General features: G+C 41.6%; 2 protein-coding genes across 2 annotated transcripts in view; both read left to right on the top strand.

Moving 5' to 3' along the window:
• Window positions 1-4,271, top strand: part of LOC143835729 (cytochrome P450 4B1-like) — a 29,257-nt gene extending 24,986 nt beyond the window's left edge. Inside the window, exon 12 of the mRNA XM_077333841.1 lies at window positions 2,072-4,271. Within this exon, the coding sequence (XP_077189956.1) occupies window positions 2,072-2,243 (172 nt within the window). The 3' untranslated portion in view covers window positions 2,244-4,271. The remainder of the gene's footprint in view (window positions 1-2,071) is intronic.
• Window positions 4,272-11,225: 6,954 nt separating this feature from the next.
• LOC143835727 (cytochrome P450 4B1-like) overlaps window positions 11,226-24,238 on the top strand; it is a 28,689-nt gene continuing 15,676 nt past the window's right edge. Inside the window, exons 1-5 of the mRNA XM_077333840.1 lie at window positions 11,226-11,500; window positions 11,851-12,138; window positions 17,647-17,788; window positions 20,480-20,524; window positions 21,505-21,632. Of these exons, the coding sequence (XP_077189955.1) occupies window positions 11,899-12,138; window positions 17,647-17,788; window positions 20,480-20,524; window positions 21,505-21,632 (555 nt within the window). The 5' untranslated portion in view covers window positions 11,226-11,500; window positions 11,851-11,898. The remainder of the gene's footprint in view (window positions 11,501-11,850; window positions 12,139-17,646; window positions 17,789-20,479; window positions 20,525-21,504; window positions 21,633-24,238) is intronic.

Raw genomic sequence — 24,238 nt, 5'->3', positions numbered from 1 at the left:
GGTGGCAGACTCTAATCTGGAGAACTAGGTTTGATTCCCCACTCCTCCACATGCAGCCATCTGGATGAACTTGGGCCAGTCAGAGTTATCTCAGAGCTCTCTTATCCTCACCTACTTCACAGGGTGTCTGCGGAAGAGGAAGGGGATTGTGAGCCAATTTGAGTCTACCCTGGGTAGTAAAGAGCAAGGCCCACAACACCCCAACTCTTCTTTTCATCCTCCCAGCGAGGTTGCAAACAGAGCTGTTACAGAGAACTGCCAGGATGGCGGAGTGATTAGAATGTCAAACTAGGATCTGGGAATCTATGGAAGCTTGCTGAGTGACCTTGGACCAGTCTCAGCCTAAACTAGTCTTGTGAGGATAAAATGGAGGGGAAGGTAACATGTAAACCATTTTAGTCCCTGCTGGGGAGAAAGATGGGGTATAAATGAAATAAATAAATGGGGTAGTATGAACTTAACAGAGGAGGGATATCTGCTTGTGGGAGAAATAAGGCGTTTTAAATGTTTAAGATATGTTTTATATCTATGATGTTTTATATCTATTCTTAATATTTAGTGTTCTGTGTAGTTTGACCCTCACAGAGATTACACAAAAGTTGTTCATAGATCTTAGAATATTGATTTAAGATTATTTTAATTCCACATGTCTGTTCCAAAGCTGTAAAATCATAAAAACAAAGTCCAGGGCAATTGGATGAGCTGTGAAGTTTTTGCTTGCAAAAGCCTTTTGTAACATTGAAACAGATCAAGAGATAAGAACATAAGAAGAGCTATGTTGAATCAGATGAAAGGCTCATCAAGTCCAGTGTTCTGTTCACCTAGCTATGAATGACTGCAACAGCATCTTCCTACCCATGCTTCTCAGAAACTGATATAAACAGGCATACTGCCTTTGGTACTAGAGGTAGTAGATACCTGTTATGGCTAGTAGCTATTGATCACCTCATCTTCTATGAATGTTCTATTCCCCCTTTAAAGTCTTCCAAGTTGACAGCCATCACCATATCTTGTGGCAGTCCATCAGGTCCACAATTTCATTATGGAATTGTGAAGAAGTACTTCAACTTCTATGGATTGCCCCCTGATCATTTTAGTTGTTCTTTTCTATACCTTTCTAGGCTCTACAAAATCTCTTTTTTTAGATGTGGTGCCCAGCAAGCACCCAACATTTTCTGTGAGCTGCCCACTAGCACTCCAAAATCCCTTTCTTAGCTTGTTACTGCAAGTTTAGATCCCATCATGTGAAGTTGGTAAATTTTTGCCTTAATACAGATGACTTTACACCTACATGGAAAGGCAGAGTTAGATTACCTTGCTTTCCTTCACAAAGGGAACCCAAAGGTGTGTATAACATTATTCTTCCCCCTTCCATTTTATACTCACAACAACCACCCTATGAGGTAATTCAGACTGCCCAGTGAGCTTCCAAAAGAGAGTGCGGATATGAATCTGAGTCTCCCACAGTGCAGTGGTTAGAGTCAGACACTCTAACCACTGCACCCGTGCTGGCCTGTTATATTTATGAACTCTTCAGTAAATGAGGTTTAGATAATTTTTTGTAAATTAAGGCACCAGTGGCACATTTTAAAGACTAACACAGCTACCCACTTAAATCATTCTGCTTGTCTTGTCAGAAAAATATTCCTAACTCATCACAAATTTTTTTGTTAAAATACTGGGGAATCATATATATCCACTTTAGTGTGCTTAAGGAAAAATATAATGCATAGAGGGGAAAAGTTCATTTGCTTCATTCACTTCATGGAAGGAACTTATGATGTTAATAACTGAAATGATTAATGGTGTTTATAAGGGTCTGTTTTCTAGACAATGTCAGTAAATTTTCAAGATCTTACCAGTATATAATTCTAAATATAATAATAACTAGTTGCTGGAGCAGTGTTTATATATCTATCACACTAGATTCCCTGTAGAGAATATATCTAAAATAAATAATGCCAAATTCTAGTTTGTGTAGCACTAAGAAGCTTTTAAAGAAGGATAAGGGCTGGAAAGAAGTCTTCTAACAAACCTCCACATTTGTAAACATGTCTTTTTATCTTTTCAGAAACTGTATTGGTCAGCAGTTTGCCATGAATGAGATGAAAGTGGCCCTTGCCTTGACTCTGCTTAGATTTGAACTCATACCTGATCCTGCTAAACCTCCTCCCATTCCCATGCCTCAGCTTATCTTGCGTTCCCACAATGGAATACACCTTACCTTGAAGAAAATCAAATGATCCTGAAATAAGAGGAGACGCAATCATGATCTGGAAAGGAGACCAGATACAGAATGAAATTGTTTGTTTTAATAAAATAATTGGACAGCATTTTGAAGCTTAGAACCATGGCCTACACATTATTTGTAACAGTAGTCTCTTATTCATTATTATGAGCATTCATGAAAGCTCGAGCAATGCTGCAGGACAGTTATAGCTGTGTTTGATCAGGAACACCTTCATTCAGATCCCTTCCAAAACAGTCTTTCTCATTTGCTATTTATAGTCTACCATTCTCACTGGGACTCAAGACGGATTACACAAAATACATCCGTGGAGTTAGTAGGATGAGACATCTAATAGTCAATAGAATAGGACAAGGATAGCAAAAATCTGAAATAAAGCATAGGTATTAAAGATGATACATGAAAAAGCAGAAAATGTTATTACAAAAGCAGATATTCAATGCAGTAAAGGCAATTACATAAGTCTATGAAAATATCTGACTTAAAGATCATCATGTCTACTATCCAAATACTCACCAGGGCCAATTCTTCTTAACTTCCTGTTACATTAGTATTTCCAAAAGAGTTTTTTCCACCTTAGACTGACTGTCGCAGTAATTCAATTTAAGCTATTTGAATTCCCTGCCAAAGCTCCGTATCAGGCCAAAACTGCCTTCAAGTCCAAACACACCCTGAATGCACCTGGAAAGATAATCTCACTGTGTTAAGAGTTACTCTTAGGACTATGAACCAACCCCTCTTCAGTGCACAGTCAAGTTGTATAATAAACTCCATTTCACTTAAATCAGCTCTCAGTGTTCCATTCGAGTTTAAAGAGGCATCATAATTTTGTCAAATCCCTTACTGCCATTGTATGTTGCTGCCTAGATTCAAAGGTGACCCTAAATCAGGTGTAAAATCTAAGCAGGGATCTCTTTTAATTTGAAGTGAAAAGGGTTGGGAGGAAAATTTTATTCCTTGCACTCAAGCTATTTCCTATGGATTTTGGCTCAAATTAGAAAGAGAGCCACATTCAAACAGGCACAGGTCAAGGGTTATATTTGTGTTTTGAACACGCACGGAGAACAGACACCCTGTGAGGTGGGTGAGGCTGAGAGAGCCCTGATATTACTTGGTCAGAACAGCTTTATCAGTGCTGTAGCAAGCCCAAGGTCACCCAGCTGGTTGCATGTCGGGGAGCGCAGAATCAAACCTGGCTCACCAGATTAGAAGTCACCGCTCTTAACCACTACACCAAACTGGCTCTTGCATGTACCTAGCATATATTTGGCACTGCGGTGTGATACACACAGGGGTCAGATAGGCAGTTGTTTAATATGGAAGTCATTGGATTTATTTCTTGGACTAGGAGTCGAGGCCAGGTCTCCATCGTATCTGGGTTTGCTAAAACAAGATAGAAAAATTCCTTTATCTTCCATTTCCTTTAGGCCATTCTAACAGACTTACGTTAAATGGGCAATGATATGGGCTATTGAGTAAATTTAGGCAGAAAATTGTCAGCCACACTCCAAGCCATAGATACATTTAATCTTTTCAGCAGCTGTCCCCAACCCCTGGTCGTGGCCCCTCTCGTCTTTGTCAGGATCAGTCCCTGCTCTTTGCCATGTTTGAGTTCAGTGAACCTAAGAGACTCCATCTTGTTGTATTTTGTCCTTGCTAACTTTCTCATGTAACCAGAATGCTTATGCCTGTAGTTTTCCTTTGATCTCCCCCCTCTTTCTGATCTCTTCGTTTTCACACTGCATAGTCTCCCTGCTGTGATACATTGTTGCCCGTGTTCCTGTAAACATCTTATCTGGTAGCCTGAGGCGCCGGCCTGACCAAGGCCGTGCTAACTTTGGCACCTTGGCAGGAAGCCTGGGATGGCACCTGGGTGAGAGAGTAACCCCCTCCCCTTGGGAACGCTGGGTTTCGGCGGGAGAATTATATTGATAACTGTTGACTCTTTGAATATTGAACAGTCTTGACTTCGAATGTTAAAGTGTTTAAATCTACTTCCAATTAAAGCTTTCTTTCTATAGAAGCTTGTTTGCGAGTTTTGTCTGCTCTTGACAGTCTTCCTCCCCGGCTGCTGCCTTGGGGGCTGCCCTGCCACACTGCTGCCAGCTCCCCTTTGGTGCTTTCCAGCAGCTGCCATGGCTGGGACTCCCCCTCGGCGTGGCACTGCGCAGCTGCTGCTGGCAGCGCACCCCTGTGGGCGGCTGGAAGTCAGGGGCGCTGTCGGGAAAGCAAGCTGAGCAGGGATCAGGTGGCGACAGTGACATTCCTCGGCAAAAGATTACCCCGGGCCTCAGTAAAATTGTCAAGCATTGACTGATTCCCGGTGATAAAAAGGTTGGGGACCACTGCTTTTCAGGATATGCTTTCCAAGGTATTGCTTCACTTGATAGGCTTACACAACACAACCATGAACCACCCACTCCCGTTCTCACATGCCAACCCATCTATCAGTTTTATCTTTAATGTATAACCAATCACCTATCACCTGCATCATGCAGCACCACCCTGCAGGCCAGTCTGCGGGCTGGTATGGGAATCTCAAACCCTTTATCTGTCAGAGCCTGGGCTCTGCTGAGTGTGTTTGTGTAGGTTATGATCTCTCCACACCTGGTGTCATCAATCATCTCTTTGTTTTCTGGGACCCATTCCACTTTGGACAGGCGCAGTATATTTACTATTCCTCTATCTAGTTAACTCCCCCCCCCCCGTAGAACCTAGTGTGTGTGTGCATGTTTTTCTCTGTGTCTCTTAATAAAATACAAAATCCTTTTGGAACTAGATCATGGCCTATTCTGCATACAATAGATAATGCACTTTCAATGCACTTTAGAAGTAGATTTTCCTGTTCTGCACAGGAAAATCCAGCTGCCAAAGCAATATTGAAAGGGCATTATCCTATGTGTGTGGAATGGACCCAGGCTTGCTTATTTCAAGATTTCCTATAGGAATTGGACTCCCATATATACATGACAAAAGACCTCAGTCACTCTCCTCTTACTAAGCAAATTTCCCTCTCAAATTAATATTTAATGAACATTTTGCATAACAAAATAGTGTGCATATTATTTTGTGATGTTTTATCAATTCTAATAATTAATTAATTAATACACACTCTTTGAGGATTACAGAAGTTGCAAATGTATATACAGGCTGCATTCAAGATCCCCAAATTGATCCTTGAACCTGAGGGACAATTTAAATTCATCATAGCAAAGAAAACAATGGCTACTATACTGCCATAATACAGTATGCTGGGAAGGCCAAAACATTGTAGCTCTGTGTGCTCATTATGCAGTGGGAAGAGCTATTGCTCAGCAGCCTAGTCAGTGCTTCCTGTCTCCTTCAGTGGAAGGATCTTGGTGCTGGGAAAGGTATTCTGAGAGCTCTTAAAAGTCAGGAGACCAGACTGAACTCGGCTCAGCGTGTGGCTGCTGCATATCAGGGTGCGACTTTATGAGCAGCTACTTTCTACCAAAATTGCCAGTTCCTTCAGCATAATTATATTTTTTCCTTTGAATCTGTTGCCATCAAATTACTTTTCCTTATGTTGGAGGGAATAGGACTTGGTAAATTATTTCTTTTTGGTTCCTTCAGGATTGGAAGTGCTTAGACTACTTCAGGTGAGATAATAGAGTCCTCTCCAATTTCACCTGCAGCCTAATCCTAAGGGGAACATATGTAGATAGTCGGCAGGGCTTATAAAGCCTTTATCCTGCTTCTATTCCTTCCCTTCATATTCAGGTTTGCAGCAAGTACATGGTGGGTAGTGTTGTGTATGCAGACACTAAACCATGCTTGTGATTATTTTTGTAGGGATCATAATGCAGCCAATCAGCAGCCAATCTTACTTATCTGTTGCAGCCAACAAAATACCTCATTTATTGTCCAACTAGAAATTAAGCCCTCTGTAGAAAAAATACAGTGGGCGGTAGTGGATTGGGAGGAAGAATGTGTGAAAGGAAGGTAGAAGAGGGAAGGAGGCATGGGAGTGTGAAAGGAGGGCAAGGGGTGGGTGAAGGGATGGATAGAAGGGAGAAAAGAAAGGAAGGGAGAAAGGAAGAAAGACAGAAAGGCCGAAAGCAAGCAAGTGAAAGGGAGAGAAAGAGGGAAAGAGAGAGAGAGGCAGAAGGGAGAGAGAGAAATAGAGGAAGTCAGGAAGGGAGGGAGGTGGGATGGGATGGGATGGGATGGGAGTGGGGGAAGGAGGGGGAGTGTGAAGGGTCCGCGGGAGGTTGGGGGGGAGTAGTGAGGGGGCAAATTGGGAGGGGGTTGGCGGAAGGAAGGTGAGTCCATCACCAGCAACATTGTGGTCCGTCGACAGACTGCTTGTCACTGCAATTGTCTCAGACTAGAAGGCGTGCTCCAGGACTTCCATGCTGAACTGCACGCTGAGACCAACACCATCAACTCATCAGTCATCCAAGATCAGTCAACATGTCCATCCAGGAAGAAAATCCATGTCACTGTAAGACTGAAGGCTTTCATTGTGTAATGGAAATCAATTCTGTGTCCACCCTTTCCATCATCTCCAGATGAACCTTCTCACGTCCTTGTCACCACAGGGCCAACGACTGACCTCAGAATGAACAGAGTTCCTGTCATCAGCATCAGCACATTCCAATTCAAGAGCTGCTCTGAACACCTGCAGCTAGTCATCATGGAATGCCACCACACCACACCAATCTTCTTGGCCTTGATTGGTTTGCACCTCTCAGCATCACCTTATCGGGAGCTAACTGTATCTAGCCATCACCACTAGATGCTGTCTGCAACAAATTCGCTTCTATGTTTGATGAGACACTCGGCTGTTACACTGGTCCACCCATCTTGCTCTTCCTTAATCCTACCATGAAGCTGATCAGGCTGAAGGCTTTTCGAGTGCCATTTGCACTCAAACCTAAGATCAGTGCTGAATTTGACCACCTGATTGCATGAAGCATTCATTCCTGCATAATAATGCTTCCATTGCTGAATCACTATACAGTCCATTACACAAGAAGTCTCCCTGGGTCAACAGTCATCCTTTGATGCTGTCAAATAATTCCTATCATCCTACAGCTTCCTCATTCACTTCAAGGAACACCATCCTGTCATTGCCATCTGTGACATCTCTCCTCACAGAGTCAGTGCTGTACTAAGTCACCTGTTGCCAGATGCCCAGGAGGCCCCTATCACTTTCTACTCAAGAACTCTGTCATCTGCTGAGCACAGTTATGCTCAAATAGACAAAGAAGCTTTAGCCATTGCAGTGGGAGTTAAGAAATGCCATAATTATCTCTACAGTCAACCCTTTGTTGTTCTTATGGACCACAATTCACTCCTTGGCTTCTTTGCTTCAAACCAGCTGACACTGCAGATCCTTTCCCCTTGCATGCTCCATTGAATTACTTCATCTGTGTTTACTGAACCCACAGATCTAATAGGTGGATTCTGGGATGCGATTCATCTTTGGGTCAGCCCCAAGTCAATTTTGTGCCTTCTAAGTGTTGACAAGACTGGTTTCTATGGGATAAAAGCCAATGTTTCATGCCTGGGCCTGGTCTCTTAACACACAGGGTAGCTTCCTTTGACAAAACAATCGAGAGTTTGATCCTATAATCCTTGCAAACTATTTTTGAAATCACTTGGAGTTGCAACAGCTTCAGAGTAGCAAATTGTTACTGCAACTTGTTATTGCAACATCTACAAAAGGATGCCAAGGCAGACAAAAATGTAGAACAACCAACCAATATGATGCTACTCTTACAAAACTAGGGAGGCAACAATAAGTAAGTCTACATAGAAGTAAGTTCCATTTTATTCATTGGGCCTTACTTTCAGGAAAGTATATTTAGAAGTTCAGAATAGGCCTCCCAGTTGTCAAGTTTCTTCAGTTGCCCAGAAAACACAGTCTTTGATGGTGCAAAAGATAAGTTTATTCTAAAGCAAGAAAACAAACCCAACTTATGCTTTGTCGGAACTGGGGTGTAGGAGATTGAACAAGCATATAACCATTCCACTCCCACCATCACCTGTGAGAACCCAAGTAATGCGGGAAGCTTCACAGAGAAAACAAACCAAGCAACTTTCAGATAACAGGGAATCCAAGGACATAGTCCAATGAAACACAATAAAATCAGAGTCCAGTAGCACCTTTAAGACCAACAAAGATTTATTCAAGGTGGGAGCTTTCGAGTACAAGCTCTCTTCGTTAGACTCTGCCAAAGGCAAAGAGATGGATGTAGGGGGGGGGGAGTGCAAATGGGGAAAGGAAAGGAGGGAGCAATAAATTTTCTAGAGTTGATCTACCCATCTAACAGCAATAACCCAACAGCATAGACATGGCGTTGCAAAAGAACAGACATTCCAAATGGTTTGTGACTGTGTCCAGACTCAGGCAAGCATAAACTGGAGATTTCAAAGCTCTTACAGTCCAATGCATCAATGAATCCCAACAAGATTTACAACACAAAAGCAGTTCTTTGCAAGAAGACAATTGACACATCAGTTTGTTACACTTCAGTAGTGGTAACTATGTGCAGAATAAGGTGTGGGGGGCAGAAAGATACACATTGGAACCACAACAATTTGACAGAACCAAACTGGTTTTGACACCAGTGGGTATTGGCATAGATGTTTTTGAAATTTCTGCTGGAGTTCTCCATGACCATTTGTTTCCATGCACCTGCTCACATGTATTTTAGTTTATGTGGCAACCTAGGTTTAGTTTTAATTTTGTGAGAAATAAGCTTGCCCTGTACTTCATGTTTTAGTAAAAACCTCCTAACTGCACTCTTTGCCCACTGGTTTCTCCTAAGCACCCTAGGCAGACAGAGAGGCATCAACAACATGGCTTGAAAGATGTTTTTTCTCTTAAGCATTTTATAAAAACTGCAAGATGGGGGGGGGGGAAACGTTCTGTCTACAGCTCTGGCAAGCTATTTATTCATTCATCTGTTTCAAAAATTAAATGTCTCTCGCTCACAATTAAAAGTTTCTGAGGTGGGTTACAAAACTGGATTCACATAGTCAAATCATACAACTAGTTCCAAATAAATCCCATCAAAATGAATAAAATCTTAGAATCAAAGAATCATAGAATCATAGAGTTGGAAGGGTCCATACAGGCCATCTAGCTCAACGCAGGATCAGCCCAAAGCATCCTAAAGCAAATAAAAACAAATAGCACACTTCTAAATACTTAAAATATCATCAATGAAACTTGTATTTAGCATAAAGAAAAAATCTGTCAGCAATCACAGTTGCCACACTGTACTAAAACTTGTAAAAGGTGCACCAGCTGAAATTTCTAAATTGTCATGAAAGGGAGTTTCATTTCAATAATTTTTTCCAGAGACAATCAGAGCATAAGTAGCCTTGTCTAAATCCTGCCTCTCAGGGAAGTGTCTCCAGGTATATTCTGGCCAAAGTTGCTATAAACGCTTAAAAAGCTGGATTATGTGTGGCTAAGCTCTCTAATTTTCCCTCAAGGGGAGTATTATAAGCCTAGTTCTGCTCACAGGTATTTGTGATTTCAGTGATCCTGAGAAGAAGGTCTTTGACTAGTCCAACCCCCTGCTCAATGCAGGATCAGCCCAAAGCATCCTAAAGCATCCAAGAAAGGTGTGTATCCAACCTTTGCTTGAAGACTGCCAGTGAGGGGGAGCTCACCACCTCCTTAGGCAGCCTATTCCACTGCTGAACTACTCTGACTGTGAACTACTCTGACTGTGAAAACTGTTTTCCTGATATCTAGCCTATATCGTTGTACTTGAAGTTTAAATCCATTACTGCACGTCCTTTCCTCTGTAGCCAAAGGAAACAGCATCCTGCCCTCCTCCAAGTGACAACCTTTCAGATACTTAAAGAGGGCTATCATGTCCCCTCTCAACCTCCTTTTCTCCAGGCTGAACATTCCCAAGTCCCTCAACCTATCTTCATAGGGCTTGGTCCCTTGGCCCCAGATCATCATTGTCACTCTCCTCTGTACCCCTTCAATTTTATCTATGTCCTTCTTGAAGTGAGGCCTCCAGAACTGCACACAGTACTCCAGGTGTGATCTGACCAGTGCCGTATACAATGGGACTATGACATCTTGTGATTTTGATGTGATGCACCTGTTGATACAGCCCAAAATGGCATTTGCCTTTTTTACCGCTGCATCACACTGCCTGCTCATGTTTAGCTTACAATCCACAAGTACCCCAAGGTCTCGTTCACATACAGTGTTACCTAGAAGCATATCCTCCATCCAGTAGGCATGTTTTTCATTTTTCTGACCCAGATGCAGAACTTTACACTTATCTTTATTAAATTGCATATTGTTCTCATTTGCCCATTTTGCCATTGTGTTCAGATCTCGTTGAACTCTGTCTCTATCTTCTGGAGTATTTGCCAGTCCTCCCAATTTGGTGTCATCTGCAAACTTGATGAGTAGTCCCTCCACCCCCTCATCTAGATCTAGATCATTAATAAATATGTTAAAAAGTACCGGACCGAGCACCGAGCCATGAGGTACCCAACTACTCACCTCCCTCCAGTCTGATGAAACACCATTGACAACAACTCTTTGAGTGCGGTTCTCTAACCAATTCCCTATCCACTTAACTGTCTGAAAATCCAGATTGCAGTCCTTCAATTTATCCATCAGAACATCATGTTCCAGATGAGGTTTCTGACAATGTAATTTTGACTGGGGAGAAAAAAAAGGTTCATGGATAAGAGTGTTAAGTAAGCACAGCTGCATTTTAAATAGTTGAGAGATGACTCAGGCAACTGCCTAATTTCATCTAATTTGGCAATCTACGTTGTAAACATAGTGAAATAATATTATTGGTTGCCCTATAAAATTTAAACAAACCGTTGAAACATGAGTATTCTCTCGTCAAGCATTGAAACAAGGCATGATTGGCACAGTGACTCCCACTAATCAGAGGAGGATACTGTTGCAAGAGTTTACTTATTGGCTGAAAGATTGTTATTGTTTTTGGCACTAACAGTCTTATGGACTTGCTGTGTACGTCTTAATCAGGATAATGCATTTCTTCTGAAGAGTAATTCTTCTGGTTCTCCTAGAAGTCCTTTTTCTGTGCTGACAGTGTTATACCTTTGTATTAATATGGTACCACTTGAAGGAAAAGACTGATTCATTGCTGTTTTTGCTTAACTATGAGGAAGAAGTAGGATTGTTGGGAGAATTTCAGTCTGAGTCCACTAGATCCCCAGTTTGTATTGAGAGTAAAAAAACTTTTGTGTGGAAGTGATATTTTGAAGGTGAGTTAATTGAACATTTTTAATATCCTTGATTGGAAAATAAAATATATGCTGTCATGTATTTTATAGACATGAGTGTGAAGAATTTTTTTTAATTTATGAAAAAGAGAAATTATTCTTAAAAGGTATGCTGCTATATAAGATATGATTTCTGAACTTCTTGTATAGAATTTATTACTGAGTATTTTTATTTATGTATACAGTCACTGAAGAAGTTATTCAAAATGAGATATCCACCTAGGGACTCATTATGACTGTTTGACTGTTCACTGAGATGACTACACTTTGTCAGAAATAGATTATTTGCCATCATCAGTTTATTTACATTTCTCTTGGACCTTGACTGACAGGTTGCTTCCTACAGTGTGACGCCTGACAGTTTGAACTAAAGGAATCTAATGGAGGAGGAATCAAAGTCTAATGCTGACATGGAAGAAAGTGCAAAAATTCCACTAGCAGCTTTTTGGTCTTGGATGCCTCACGATTTGTGTCAGATCTTTCAGCTGATAGCTATCTTGAGCCTCACTTACATGGTCCTGAAAGCCTTGAAACTATATCAGCAAAAGCAGTACCTGATCAAAGTACTCAGATGTTTTCCAGGACCTCCCACCCATTGGCTTTATGGTCATTTCAAAATGGTAAGGTGACTACAAGAACTGTGATCCTTTTGTGTGTGTGTGTGTGTTTGTGTGTTTAAAGAGCTTGACACTGAGATAGGCAGATGGGTTCACTTTTAATAATGCATCATAGACAAGAAGAAAAGAAAAATACGAATTACCAAATTGCCAAATAGAAAGGAAAAATAGAAAAGTAAAGAGTATGTAAAAGAAAGAAAAGGAAAAGAAGTGAAGAGGTTTTATCTGATACACTAAGATAGTATATTTTAAAAATATTAGATTGTGACAGGGTGGGACAAGAAAGAAGAAAACGGATACTAGGATGGCTTAGTCACAGAAGGGAAAGAAAAGCAGATGAAAAATCTTGCTTTTGAGGGAGAGAAATGGACAGACACTGTTATATATGGAATAAATGTGTGGAATAAACATAGCTGCTTTGGTTGAAGATTACTAGAAAAAAGGTTATTTGCACTTGGAGATAGCCTGAAAGTTGCCTTTCCTCGTTTGTTATGTTAGCTTCTAATATCCCTGCATTACAATTTTTAATTAAAACGATCCCAAAAAGACAACTGTTAGGAAATGATATCTTTTAGACTGATGAAGGAAAGAAAACTGAGTATGTGTTCAATGAGTTGAATCTCAGTAGAAGGAGTCTCAAAGCGGCTTACAGTCGCTTTCCCTTTCCTCTCCCCACAACAGACACCCTGTGGGGTGGGTGAGGCTGAGAGAGCCCTGATAGCACTGCTCGGTCAGAACACCTTTATCAGCACCAGCGAGCCCAAGGTGGCTGCATGTGGGGGAGTGCAGAATCAAACCCAGCTTGCCAGATTAGAAGTCTACACTCCTAACCACTACATAAAACTGCCTCACCAAATTATACAATCACAGTATGAATAGGAGAGAAGGTACTACATAATTTCTGTATTTGTGCCATACTTGTCAGACCAGTAGTGCCTCTTAGCACTACATACTATTTTTAAGGAGTGGATAAAGTACATATATAACAAAGTTCATCACCATTACTTTGCCAACAGTTTTCAAGCTGAATCACAAACATTAAACTCTCAGTGTTCAAAGAAAGACTTTACTCTTGACAGTAGAAACAAACATTCTTCTGATACCTGATACAACCTGTGGTAAAAAATCCTAACTGGCAAACTCAACATATCATCTTACAACTCTAAACATGCTAAGAACTCAATGATTATTCCACTCTATTGTACATTCCAGAAGCAGAATGTCAACTCAACTTGTTGAATAGCTTCTGAAAGTATGTTGTTTCTACCAGAAAGAATGGAAGACAAACAAATCTTTAGTGGACTGACAGACTGGAATGCTAGTTCCATGAAAGAATTTAAAGAGATAATTAGAATCAAATGAGTACCTATGTTGATCTGAAGTGGCACAACAAAAATTGAGCCCAATAGCACCTTAAGACCAACAAAGATTTATTGAAGGCATGAACTTTTGGGGCATGCACTCTTCCTCAGACTAAATGAACAACCATCATAAGTGTAGAGATGTAAGGCAAAATAAATTGTGGCAAATTAGTAAACTATGTCATAATACCTAAATTAAGCCATATGATAATATAAGAGATAATCATATCACTATGATTTGTTTGATTTATGAGTGAAAGTATGCTGAAGATTTTAAATTAATAGAATGCATTGTTTGGGGATATATTTTCCTTCCTCAAGAACTGATGTAGAACTTTAGGGATATATGATGTTGGGAGGAGCAATGGAACTACTTAATGCACATATTGGGAGGGGTGTGTGGGAGGAGTGGGAGGAAAAGAAAACTGGGTAGGGAGTGGAGCATGAGGCCTGGTTGATTGTCTCTCCAAGGAAGCCCGTTTCAACATTTTGAACCTGAAATATTCTTCAGGCTACAAGTAACCCCGGAAGTGATTACTCCCTATGCCTCCCTGCTACACCCCCAGAAGTCACATCACTAGTAGAATAAAATGATAGTTAAATAAGAAGATACTTTCATTTTTATTTGTTCAGTACTTTGCCTGAACAAAACAAAGAAGCACTAATCTCATTAAGCCCACCATGCAAAGCAGCAATTCTCCTCAGGGGAAATAATCTATGTGAATTGGAGTTCACTTGTAACTGTGGGATATCTCCAGGCACCAGCAGGAGATTGGCTATCTAGCAGGACCTCAAAATATATTTTCCGAGGGTTGTAAATGGCTGTCAGAGCAAGGGGAAATCTGGAGGAAATGGAAAGCTTCACTGATTATGCATGGGGTAGAAAGTCCAAGCTGGTGACAGCATCGCAATGGGGCTAATCCCCATGTTACTGCCAGCCTGGCCTCTTCCTGGCCCTGGCCCGTATTAGGGTTTCCAATGGCCCATGGCAAGGGAATGCTGATTTTTCCGCATTCCCATTTTTGCCATGGCTGCCATCAGAGGCCAAGGCCATGCATAAGGGAAGAGCTGGGCTTCAAAGGCCCAGCTTCTCCCCCCTACCTATGCCCCATTCATATTTGGTGTGCTGAGGAGCTGAATGGGGCATTTTTACACACACACCAATGGTGGGATAGCAGCATGCTGCTATTCTACCATCATGTGGTGGGTCCCCTGTGCCCTCTAATTTCCCTGCTACCGTAATGGAACTGCTTTCCATCGCAAAGTTCCTCTGGGGGACATCTGTCATGCAGTGACCTGGGTGAGAGGAGAGACTTTCACGAAGCATTATGCTATTGACCTCCAGGACAGGAGAGACTCAGAGATTGGAAGAGCAGTGCTGCATTCCTTATAGGGATCACCCCACCATCCTCAGGTACTAACTCGTGAAGGTCACAATATGAAGCTGCGCTACAAGACTGATAATGAAAATGGAGTTTCACTTACCTGTAACCATTGTTCATTGAAGTCTTGTGTGCAGATACACATTTCCTCCCTCTGTCCCCACTGAGAGCCTGTGTCGGGGTCTTGGCTGGGGTGTTCCGGCCTAGGCTCTTTGTGGCAGTTTGGAACTGAGGGATGAGGGGGTGCTTTGCCCGCATCACATGTGTGTTCCATCGGGAAACCGCACACATGCGCCCCACTTGTGCAGTCCCAATGTGTGTCTGCACACAAGACTTCAGTGAACAACAGTTACAGGTAAGTGAAACCCCCTTAATCCTCCCATTTTTGTTTGCTTGATATCACATTCTCTATTCCTGTAGATTTATAGAGTCCCACATAGAGTATGTGGTGGAAAGTGCTGTCAAGTCACGGTTAACATATGGTAACTCCATAGAGTTTTTAAAGCAAGAGATGTTCAGAAGTGGTGTGCCATTGCTTGGTATTCCTTGGAGGTCTCCTGTTCAAATACTAGCCAGCGTGACCCTACTTAGTTTCTGAGATCTGATGAGAGCATGCTAATTCTTTCATTATAGTGGGTTAACTGAGCCATTAGACAGATATCTGGCAATATGTAGTCCTGTTCAGCACATATTGAGGAAGGTACAGAGGGATACCAGAGAAAAAGGAGGCCACATGCATATAGTTCTTAAAGGAACTGGTCAAAGGTGAAGATGCATAAGCCATAGCAATCTTGTTTGCAACTCACTAAGATATACAAAAACTGAGGGGCAAAGTAAGAAAATGTTAGCTTTAAAGTTTTTTCAAAGAGCAGCTTCCCTCTAATCCTCATGCTTATAACAGAACTCCTTCATGTAATTCTTATAGCTGGTTCAGAGTTATGGCCTGGACTGTCACCAGTATGATGATGACATCGAGCTGTCTCCTGATGGATAGTCAGCCCCCCTGATTCCTTGGCCAGATGCCTCGAGGCTGTTGCAGAATGGTTTCAGTGTAGTCGCATGAAGCTCAACCCCTCAAAGATGGAGGCCCTTTGGATAGGTAGGAAAGAATCAAATCAGGAAGCATGCCTCCCCAACCTGAATGGTATGCAACTGAAAATGGTATGCTTGCGGGAGCTCACAGCATTCCACAGGGCCTGTAAAATGGAGCTTTTCCACCAGGTCGCTGGATGAGGCTGGGCCGCCAGGAAGATCTGGGCCCCCTTATAGCAGTGTGGCAGCAGTAGCAAAGTATAATCAGCATCCTCTGCTTTCCATCACCCATCACCCCTCTAGAAGGGATATCTGGGGTAACTTATATAGATATTATTGGAGTTTTTGCCGCATCTGTTCTATTATCTTATTTTGTGTATTACTATGCATTGGGGTTTTATGGATTTTATTGTTTGGTTTTATTGGGGATTTTATGCTGTAACTCGCCTCGAGCCTCCAGGAAGAGGCGAGTAACAAGTCTAATAAATAACAACAAAAACAACAACAACAACAACAACAATACAGTCGGTCAGGAACTTGGGTGTGATCCATGACACTTCCCTAACCATGGAAGCACAAGTCACAAAAGTAGCACGGCATTTTTCCATCTCTGCCAAGCTGCTAGTGCCCTGTTTGGCCCCAGAACACCTCGCCACAGTGATCCACACAACAGTCACCTCTAGACTGGATTATTACTATTTGCTCTACATGGGCCTTCCCTTATCATTGCTCCAGAAACTAAATGCAGCTGCCCATATTCTCAACAGAACACCATGGAGAGAACACATCACCCCAATCCTCCAGCAGCTGCACTGGCTACCAGTTAAATACTGGACCAGGTTTAAGGTGCTGGTACTCATTTTCAAGGCCATATGTTGTCAGGGTCCTGCATATCTCAAGCACCATCTGCCTGCTTATATTCTCCGAAGAGTGACTGACTCCTTGGTGGTCCCTGACCCCAAGGACATTTTCCTGGCCTCAACCTGGTGGAACAAGTTCCCCAACAGAATCATGGCAGTGTTGGAATTCAAACAGTTCCATAGGGTCTGAAAAACAGAGATCTTCCATCAGGCTGTTGAATGAGACTGATGAGGGGGGCCTCCCTCAACCTGGTCCCTTGCCAAGCAACTTCTGATACCCACACACCCTAACCGAAAGACATTGCTCAGCTGCTACCACCGCTTCTGATCTGATCTATTGCAAGTATCCAGTGTGCAATATTCTCAAATTTTGATTGACATTGACTTCATTATCATTATGCCTTTTGTTCATATTGTTGCAAATGTTTCAATGTATTTTGTTCTATTGTTCCATGTACACTGCCCTGAGATGCCATAGGGAGGGATGATATAGAAATTGAATGTAATAACAAATGTAATAAATAAATATGTTCTCATATCATACTTCTGCACATTCATTGCCTGAGGTTAATGTGAGCTCCTTAAAACATAACAAATTCTATAGTTTTTTCATACTTATCAGCTTATGTTTCTCTGCTTTCAAAAGGCTCATTTGGGATTGAAAGGAGGAGGCTGGTGCAGAACAGACAGGGAATAACGTACATGTTTAGGTCATCTGTTGGTTTAACATTGACCCTGGGTGTCTATGACTAGTAGTTCAACTTGTCCATTGACTCATGCTTAAGCATCATTCTTTATTTGGTCATCTGTTAATACTGGTATTACTAAGTGAATCAGTCCCAATGACCTGAATTTATCTTTATCTGAATTATGCAGATGGCACCAGAAGAAGAGTTCTCAAATGTTGAATCATGGACAAAAAAATATCCACATTGTCATCAAATATGGTATGGGGGATTCTTAGCTTTCCTAAGCATCAACCATCCTGAATATGCAAAAGCTGTATTTAGCAGAGGCGGTAAGGAATTTTATAACTTTGTCTAAGTGGCTAAGCAAGAGGAAACTTGTAGCAGTACCTGAATGTATTAAGATTATAAATTCAAATCTGTTTCATTCAAATTTCAACTGAATGTTAACATTCAGAAAGCAGATATGAGCTACATGTGCATAGTAGTGATCAGTTTCTTGATTTTAGAAGAAGAGTTGGTTTTTATACCTCACTTTTCACTAACTGAAGGAGTCTCAAAGTGGCTTACAACTGCTTTCCCCTCCTCTCCCCACAACAGGTGGAGGAAGGTGCAGCTGAGAGAGGAAGGTGCAGGAAGGTGCAGCTGTGAGGAGCTCTGTGAGGAAGGTGCAGCTGAGAGAGCTCTGAGAAAAATTGTGACTGGTCCAAGGTCACCCAGCTGGCTGAATGTGAAAAAGTAGGGAATCAAACCCAGATCGGCAGCTTAGAAGCGCCATTCTTAACCATTACACCAAACTGGCTCTCAATCCTGCCACTCCTTCAAAAAGCTACTGTACCCATTCTAGAGTGCAAGGTTCCCATCATGAGTTATGGGTTTTCCTCAATACCCAGGTGCACAGTGCCTTACTGTACTGCTCATGGAGGGAAATATTCTGCCTGGCAATTCCTCTATATATCCTCCAGAGCCTGTGGCACTAGCAGGAGGAATTGGGGAAGAGAAAAAGCTTGGTGTATTGGAGTTACATTGGCATGACTACATAACTTGTAGTTTAAACTGGAAGTGACAGAGGACATTCTAGCATTCTGTAAAAACTCCATGATAAAACCATAGAGGTTTTATGAAATGCTAGAGCATCCCCTTGTATCAGTTCTGGTTTAAACCTGGCATGCCAGTGCAGTGACAGTGCACCAGACCCTATCCCCAGTTGCTTCTGAGGTGGCCATCCTATTCCTACCCAAAGACATGGAGACTGCCTTCTGCAATACTTCATTTACAGATGTTAACCCCATGAAGATGCCAATGCCCATGGTCAGGAAGATGACCAACTTCCCAGGCTCATCTTGAAGGGTCAGGGCATGAACATATTCCACAACATTGATTGAGAACATCAGGGCAAATGGCCTGGGTGGAAAGGATAGTAATATATTAAGTCATTGGGCCCACCCATGCCATGTAGCCCATGCTACAGCTACCTCAGCTTCATCACTGGCCACTTCTGTGACCTTCAGCCTTTCTGTCTCACCACCACAGAGGAGTGGGTAGCCAGAGGATAGACAGTGCTCAACTGGAGTGCTCAAAGGATCTGTTATGGCAGCATTAGACCTGAGACTATACATGTGTTCTTGATGTACTAGGTGTCCCAAACCACTCTTCAGCCCATCAACAGCAGTCTGGTTGGGCAACTCTCCTACAAGGGAGAAGGGCAGGAGAGAACACAAACCAAAGCAGGGGACTTCCGTTTCCACCCCAGAAATGAATCATGGCCCCAAGGACAGATATCCAACAGACAGGATCTTGATGCATGAACAGCCTCAGGATGGGACAAGCCCCAATTGCCCTATCATACAGGGCATCCTGGGCCATTAGTACTGCAGAGTGCAGCTGAAGATCTGAACAGTAAAAAAGATGTGCATATGATGTAAATTACTAAAGATATACATTAGTTGTGTGTGGCTCTTCTGTTTGTGGTCAGTTTCCAATGCTGAATAAATTGCCCATGCCTGCAGATAGTCACTTTTAACCAACTTTTTCTTGCTCACCAAAATATTTGTAAAATAATTGAATCCAGGAAAGTGTCTGCTTTTGTATTAAAATTAGTACAATTTCATTTCAATAAAAACATTTGTATTTTAAACCTTGATCATGTTGTTCTAGAGCCTCTTGTGGCACAGAGTGTTAAGACAGCAGACATGCAGTCTGAAAGCTCTGCCCATGAGGCTGGGAGTTCAATCCCAGCAGTCGGCTCAAGGCTGACTCAGCCTTCCATCCTTCCGAGGTTGGTAAAATGAGTACCCAGCTTGCTGGGGGGGGGGTAAACAGTAATGACTGGGGAAGGCACTGGCAAACCACCCCGTATTGAGTCTGCCATGAAAATGCTAGAGGGCATCACCCCAAGGGTCAGACATGACTCGGTGCTTGAACAAGGGGATACCTTTATCTTTACCTTTACATGTTGTTCTATGTAGATTGTATGTAGTTTAGCATGTTTTCCTATGACTAGCATTTTAAACGCTAACAAAAGATTTTCAGGGTCAAAGCTCCCTTCATCAGATACTTCTTCAGGCATTTGATGAAGAGAGTTTGACTCTCAAGGGCTTCTACCTTGAAAATCTTTTGTTAGTGTTTAATGTGCTAATGAATTCCAGTCTAACTGTTTGACTACAGATCAGCTATCCTCCCAAACTGTTTTCTATGGAAGCCAGAAAAACCATGTACAAGATAACTACCAAACTAAGGGCAAAGTTAAGCACCTTCAACTCCTGTTGTTTACAGCAGGAAACTTAAAATGTGCTTAAATTTCTCCCCTTTAAATAATGGAAGATAAATGTTTCCATAGAGAAAGATATTTATGTGTGAACAGTAAATGTCTGCCAATCTGTATGTCAGAGCTTTAAGGGTTCAACAGAATCTACTAAATGGTGGCATTTATAAAATTAGAATTATTTGAGTTTTGTTCTATGAATGTTTATATGTAATTTCATGCTAACATAGCTGTTTCTCTTGTTTACTAAACTATACAGATCCCAAATCACTTGTTATATATGACTACCTAGTTCCATGGATTGGTATGTATTGTCAAGCATTCTGTATGAACTGTTGTTTCAGAATTTTAAAAAAACTCTTGTCTAGCAGAGCTTGCTAGGAAATGCTAGACAGCTCCCTTCCAGTTGATTTTATCACACAGCTGTAGCTGTTTGAGCAGCAAATTTATTCCAATGTTACTTGTGAATAGACATTTAAAGACCAAAAAGAGAGGATGTTCTGAACATGGTAATATTTTGAAGATGAGATGTGGTATTACATTAAAAATGTACATATTAATGGCAGTCAAAAATACAGTTTCTACCTACAACATTTCAAATATGATTTATCAAATCATGGAAGAGGCTTCTCACTTTGCTCGCCACAATCCCATGAACTGATTAGGTAAAATAAGCACACCTCCTTCCACTAAGGATTCTGTGAATGTTGCAGCAGGCAAGCTTGGCAGGTGAGACAACTGTGCTTGGATCTCCCCATCCTGTCTCTCTTGATACTCTTCCAATGGGTGACTCCTCACCTCTGAAAGAAAGAGAATGAGAGGGCTTCTTGCTCTCCATTATTTCTGCATGTGAAAGAAAATAAATTGTAACACATTGTACCATGCTTTCTAATGTATGGTGCTGGGTGAACAGCAGGGGAGCCCATTGAAGGGTCAGTTGCCAATTTCTGATCACTGGGCAAGGTATGGGCTGAACCAAGGTATGGGTATTTGTGAGCATCTTTAATTTCATGTACAAAATAGAATCATAGACTCATAGAGCTGAAAGAGGTCATACAGGCCATTTACTCCAACCCCCTGCTCAATGCAGGATCAGCCTAAAGTATCCAGGATAAGTATCTGTCCAGCCACTGCCTGAAGACTACCAATAACTGCCAATATGGATACTGTTCTTCTATAACTTCAGTTCCTTGTTTTAGATTATATAAAATAACATGTAACTAAGGTGGTGTAAAATATGTCTAACTCATGTCCCCCTTGACATGTCTCTTCATCTGCTGGCAGGAAAGGGGTTACTGATACTGAATGGGCCGAAGTGGCAGCGGCACCGGAAGCTGCTGACTCCAGGGTTCCATTATGAAGTCTTGAGGCCATATGTTTCTCTAATGGAAGACTCAGTCAAAGTGATGCTGGTAAGAAATGCTACTGCCATTCCTTATATTAGGGTTCCTTACATCAGTGTTCTGAAACATTTTCAGACTACAGATTGGTACCTTGGAATTCTGACACAGTGTGGACACAGCCACAAAATGCCTGCCACAAAATCTCTGCTGAAGGAGGTGGGGCCAACCAAATAATGGACGTTGCACAGCTTTCCTTCAGTCACATAGAACATTTTTGTACCATTGCACCAAACCATTTGCTTAAAAAAAAATCCCATCCCCGGGAGAAAGGAACGGGAGGCTGGTGCAAAGGCCGGAACATTGGAGGCAGAGCTAGCACTTCTTTGCCGGAGCTAGCGGAGGTGGAGCTAGCGCTTCTTTCTTTAGCATGAGGCCTGCTGGTTGCTCTCCTGTAGCATGTGCTTTTTAGGTTGGGGAATCCACCTTATATGATTCCCCAACAAGTGCTTTAAAATGGAAGATGTAGCTAGAAGCTTGCTGCTTGTCCACTGCATGTTGGTGACGTTATATGAAATGCCAAAAATGTAGTGTATTCACCAGATAAGCATTTTACTATATTTATGGCATGTGGGTTGGCATGTGGCCCATAGGGTTGTTGTTGGGGGCTTGGGGGTTATATGATATCTATATGGGGAATTTATTTTATTTTCATATTCATTATAATTGCACTACTTATTTTGTAATTAATATAATTAATAACAAAAGAAATATCCAAGTCCAATGTTCATGTTGTAATCAGTTGATGAAAATGTAAGAAGATTTGCTTTAGCATGCACGTTAATCCAGCCACTCTTTAATGAGCTATGCAGTTTCTTACACAAGCTCATCAAATATGAAGCTGACTAAGGGTGGTGCAATTTTGACCCATCAAAAGAAGACTCAATAAATGATGGGAAGAGTTTAATTTTCCCTCTACCTGCAAATCCTTCTCCATAGTCCTTCCACACAGAAGTTTCCCCATTGCCAGGATGCGCCTACACAAGGATGACTGGGAAGAAATAGCCAAGGGGGAGGTTCAACTGCTTTTTCCTGTGCAGTGATTCTTTCTTGCAAATGCTCAACCATGAAATTGGAAACAACTTCTTTTTCCCAGAACCTTGACTTTCAAAGCCCATAAAGCAGATCCAGGTGTGGCATAGTACTAGATCATTTATTTTTAGACTAGCAACAAATTCAGGATAAAGCAAACTTATGTTGTTAGAGTATGTTTTTAACATAAGCAACCTTCTTCCTTATAGGTCACTTGACCACAAAGCATCATTTGACAAAAGTATACATTAGGCCTGTATTACAGGTACATCACTAATTAGGCGATGCTAAAGCATTTCTCATGATTAGCAAAAGCATTCTACAATTAACATAAACATCCTGGCTCTCACTAGATGCCAATATATAATTTTGTTTTTCACTTAAATCAAGCCCAAATAAGTCTGAGATTTAATGGGCATTCTTTCCAGATTAAGATACTACATTTTAAAAAGCAAGCAGATCAATCTTTGCAGCTGGTTTATGGCATAAACACAGCTTCAGAACAAAAGCAAATCAAATCTTTAACCACAGAAAATAACTTTTAAAACAACATCATGAGTAAAATTACTAAACCAAGAGCTATAACTTAAATGGAAATTTAGATGTCTATAGGAATCTCCAGACTGGATTCTCCAGTTTTGGCTTGGAAACTTAGGCTCAGTTGGTTTCTTAAGTATCAAAACCTCCATGAGGCTTCACTCACAGGCAAACAATGGTGATATAGCCTAAAGCTGTTCCTCAGGATTTCTTGGCAAGCCCTTGAAAATCTTCTCTGAGCAAGGCTGTGGCTCATAGACAAGGCTTTGGAGTCCAGATGAAATCATAACATGAAATAACACAATGAGATTACAAAATAACACTCTTTTCCTGGGAATAGAGAGAAGACAAGAATAGACTGGAGACAATTCTCCTAACAATGCATGAAGCATTATGGGAGTCTGGTCAAAAGAAAGGCAATGAACCAAAGCCCATTGCTGGAACCCCTGTGTGGCATGACTTGGGAGACCACCCCCGCTCATGTTGTGGTATGAACAGGGCCATTCATGACACTTGTTAAGTTCATGCGAGTGGGATACCTTCCACTGCTATTTCCTTTTTCTCTTCACAGAAATCCTTCATAGCATCATCCCTTTTTTCTGCTACCTATCTCTCCTTGCAACCAATTAGTGAAGCCCATTATTTTATCTGCCTCTCTGCCTTCAGTTTTCCTTCCTTCCTTCACCCTGAGAAAACTATGGTCCAGCTGTGTCACTCTAGCCATAGACTCCATCTGCTGGCTGAAGAAAGCAATAGAAGGGGAAAGCATGTCTCTCTGAGGGGAAAGTTCCAGAATTTTGATGCCGCTACCAAGAAAGCTCTCTGCTAAGGTTGTCAGGTCCCCCCTGACCACCGCTAAAGACAAAGCCAAATCTGAGACACTGGAAGATGATAATAGCAGTCAGGTAGGTTAGTGAAAGCATTGGTGGTCCTTCTGGTAGGTTGGTCAAGAGACACAGAAAATGTGTTGAGCAATACTGAAAATATAACTATAAAGTAGACAGCAATGCAATAAGACTTGGAGCTTTTCTGCAATCTAAAAATCCAAG

Source organism: Paroedura picta, chromosome 4 (genome assembly GCF_049243985.1).
Source record: "Paroedura picta isolate Pp20150507F chromosome 4, Ppicta_v3.0, whole genome shotgun sequence".
Classification (NCBI taxonomy): domain Eukaryota; kingdom Metazoa; phylum Chordata; class Lepidosauria; order Squamata; family Gekkonidae; genus Paroedura; species Paroedura picta.
The sequence above is the reverse complement of the archived record's forward strand: the minus strand, read 5'-3'. Positions and strand labels throughout refer to the sequence as shown.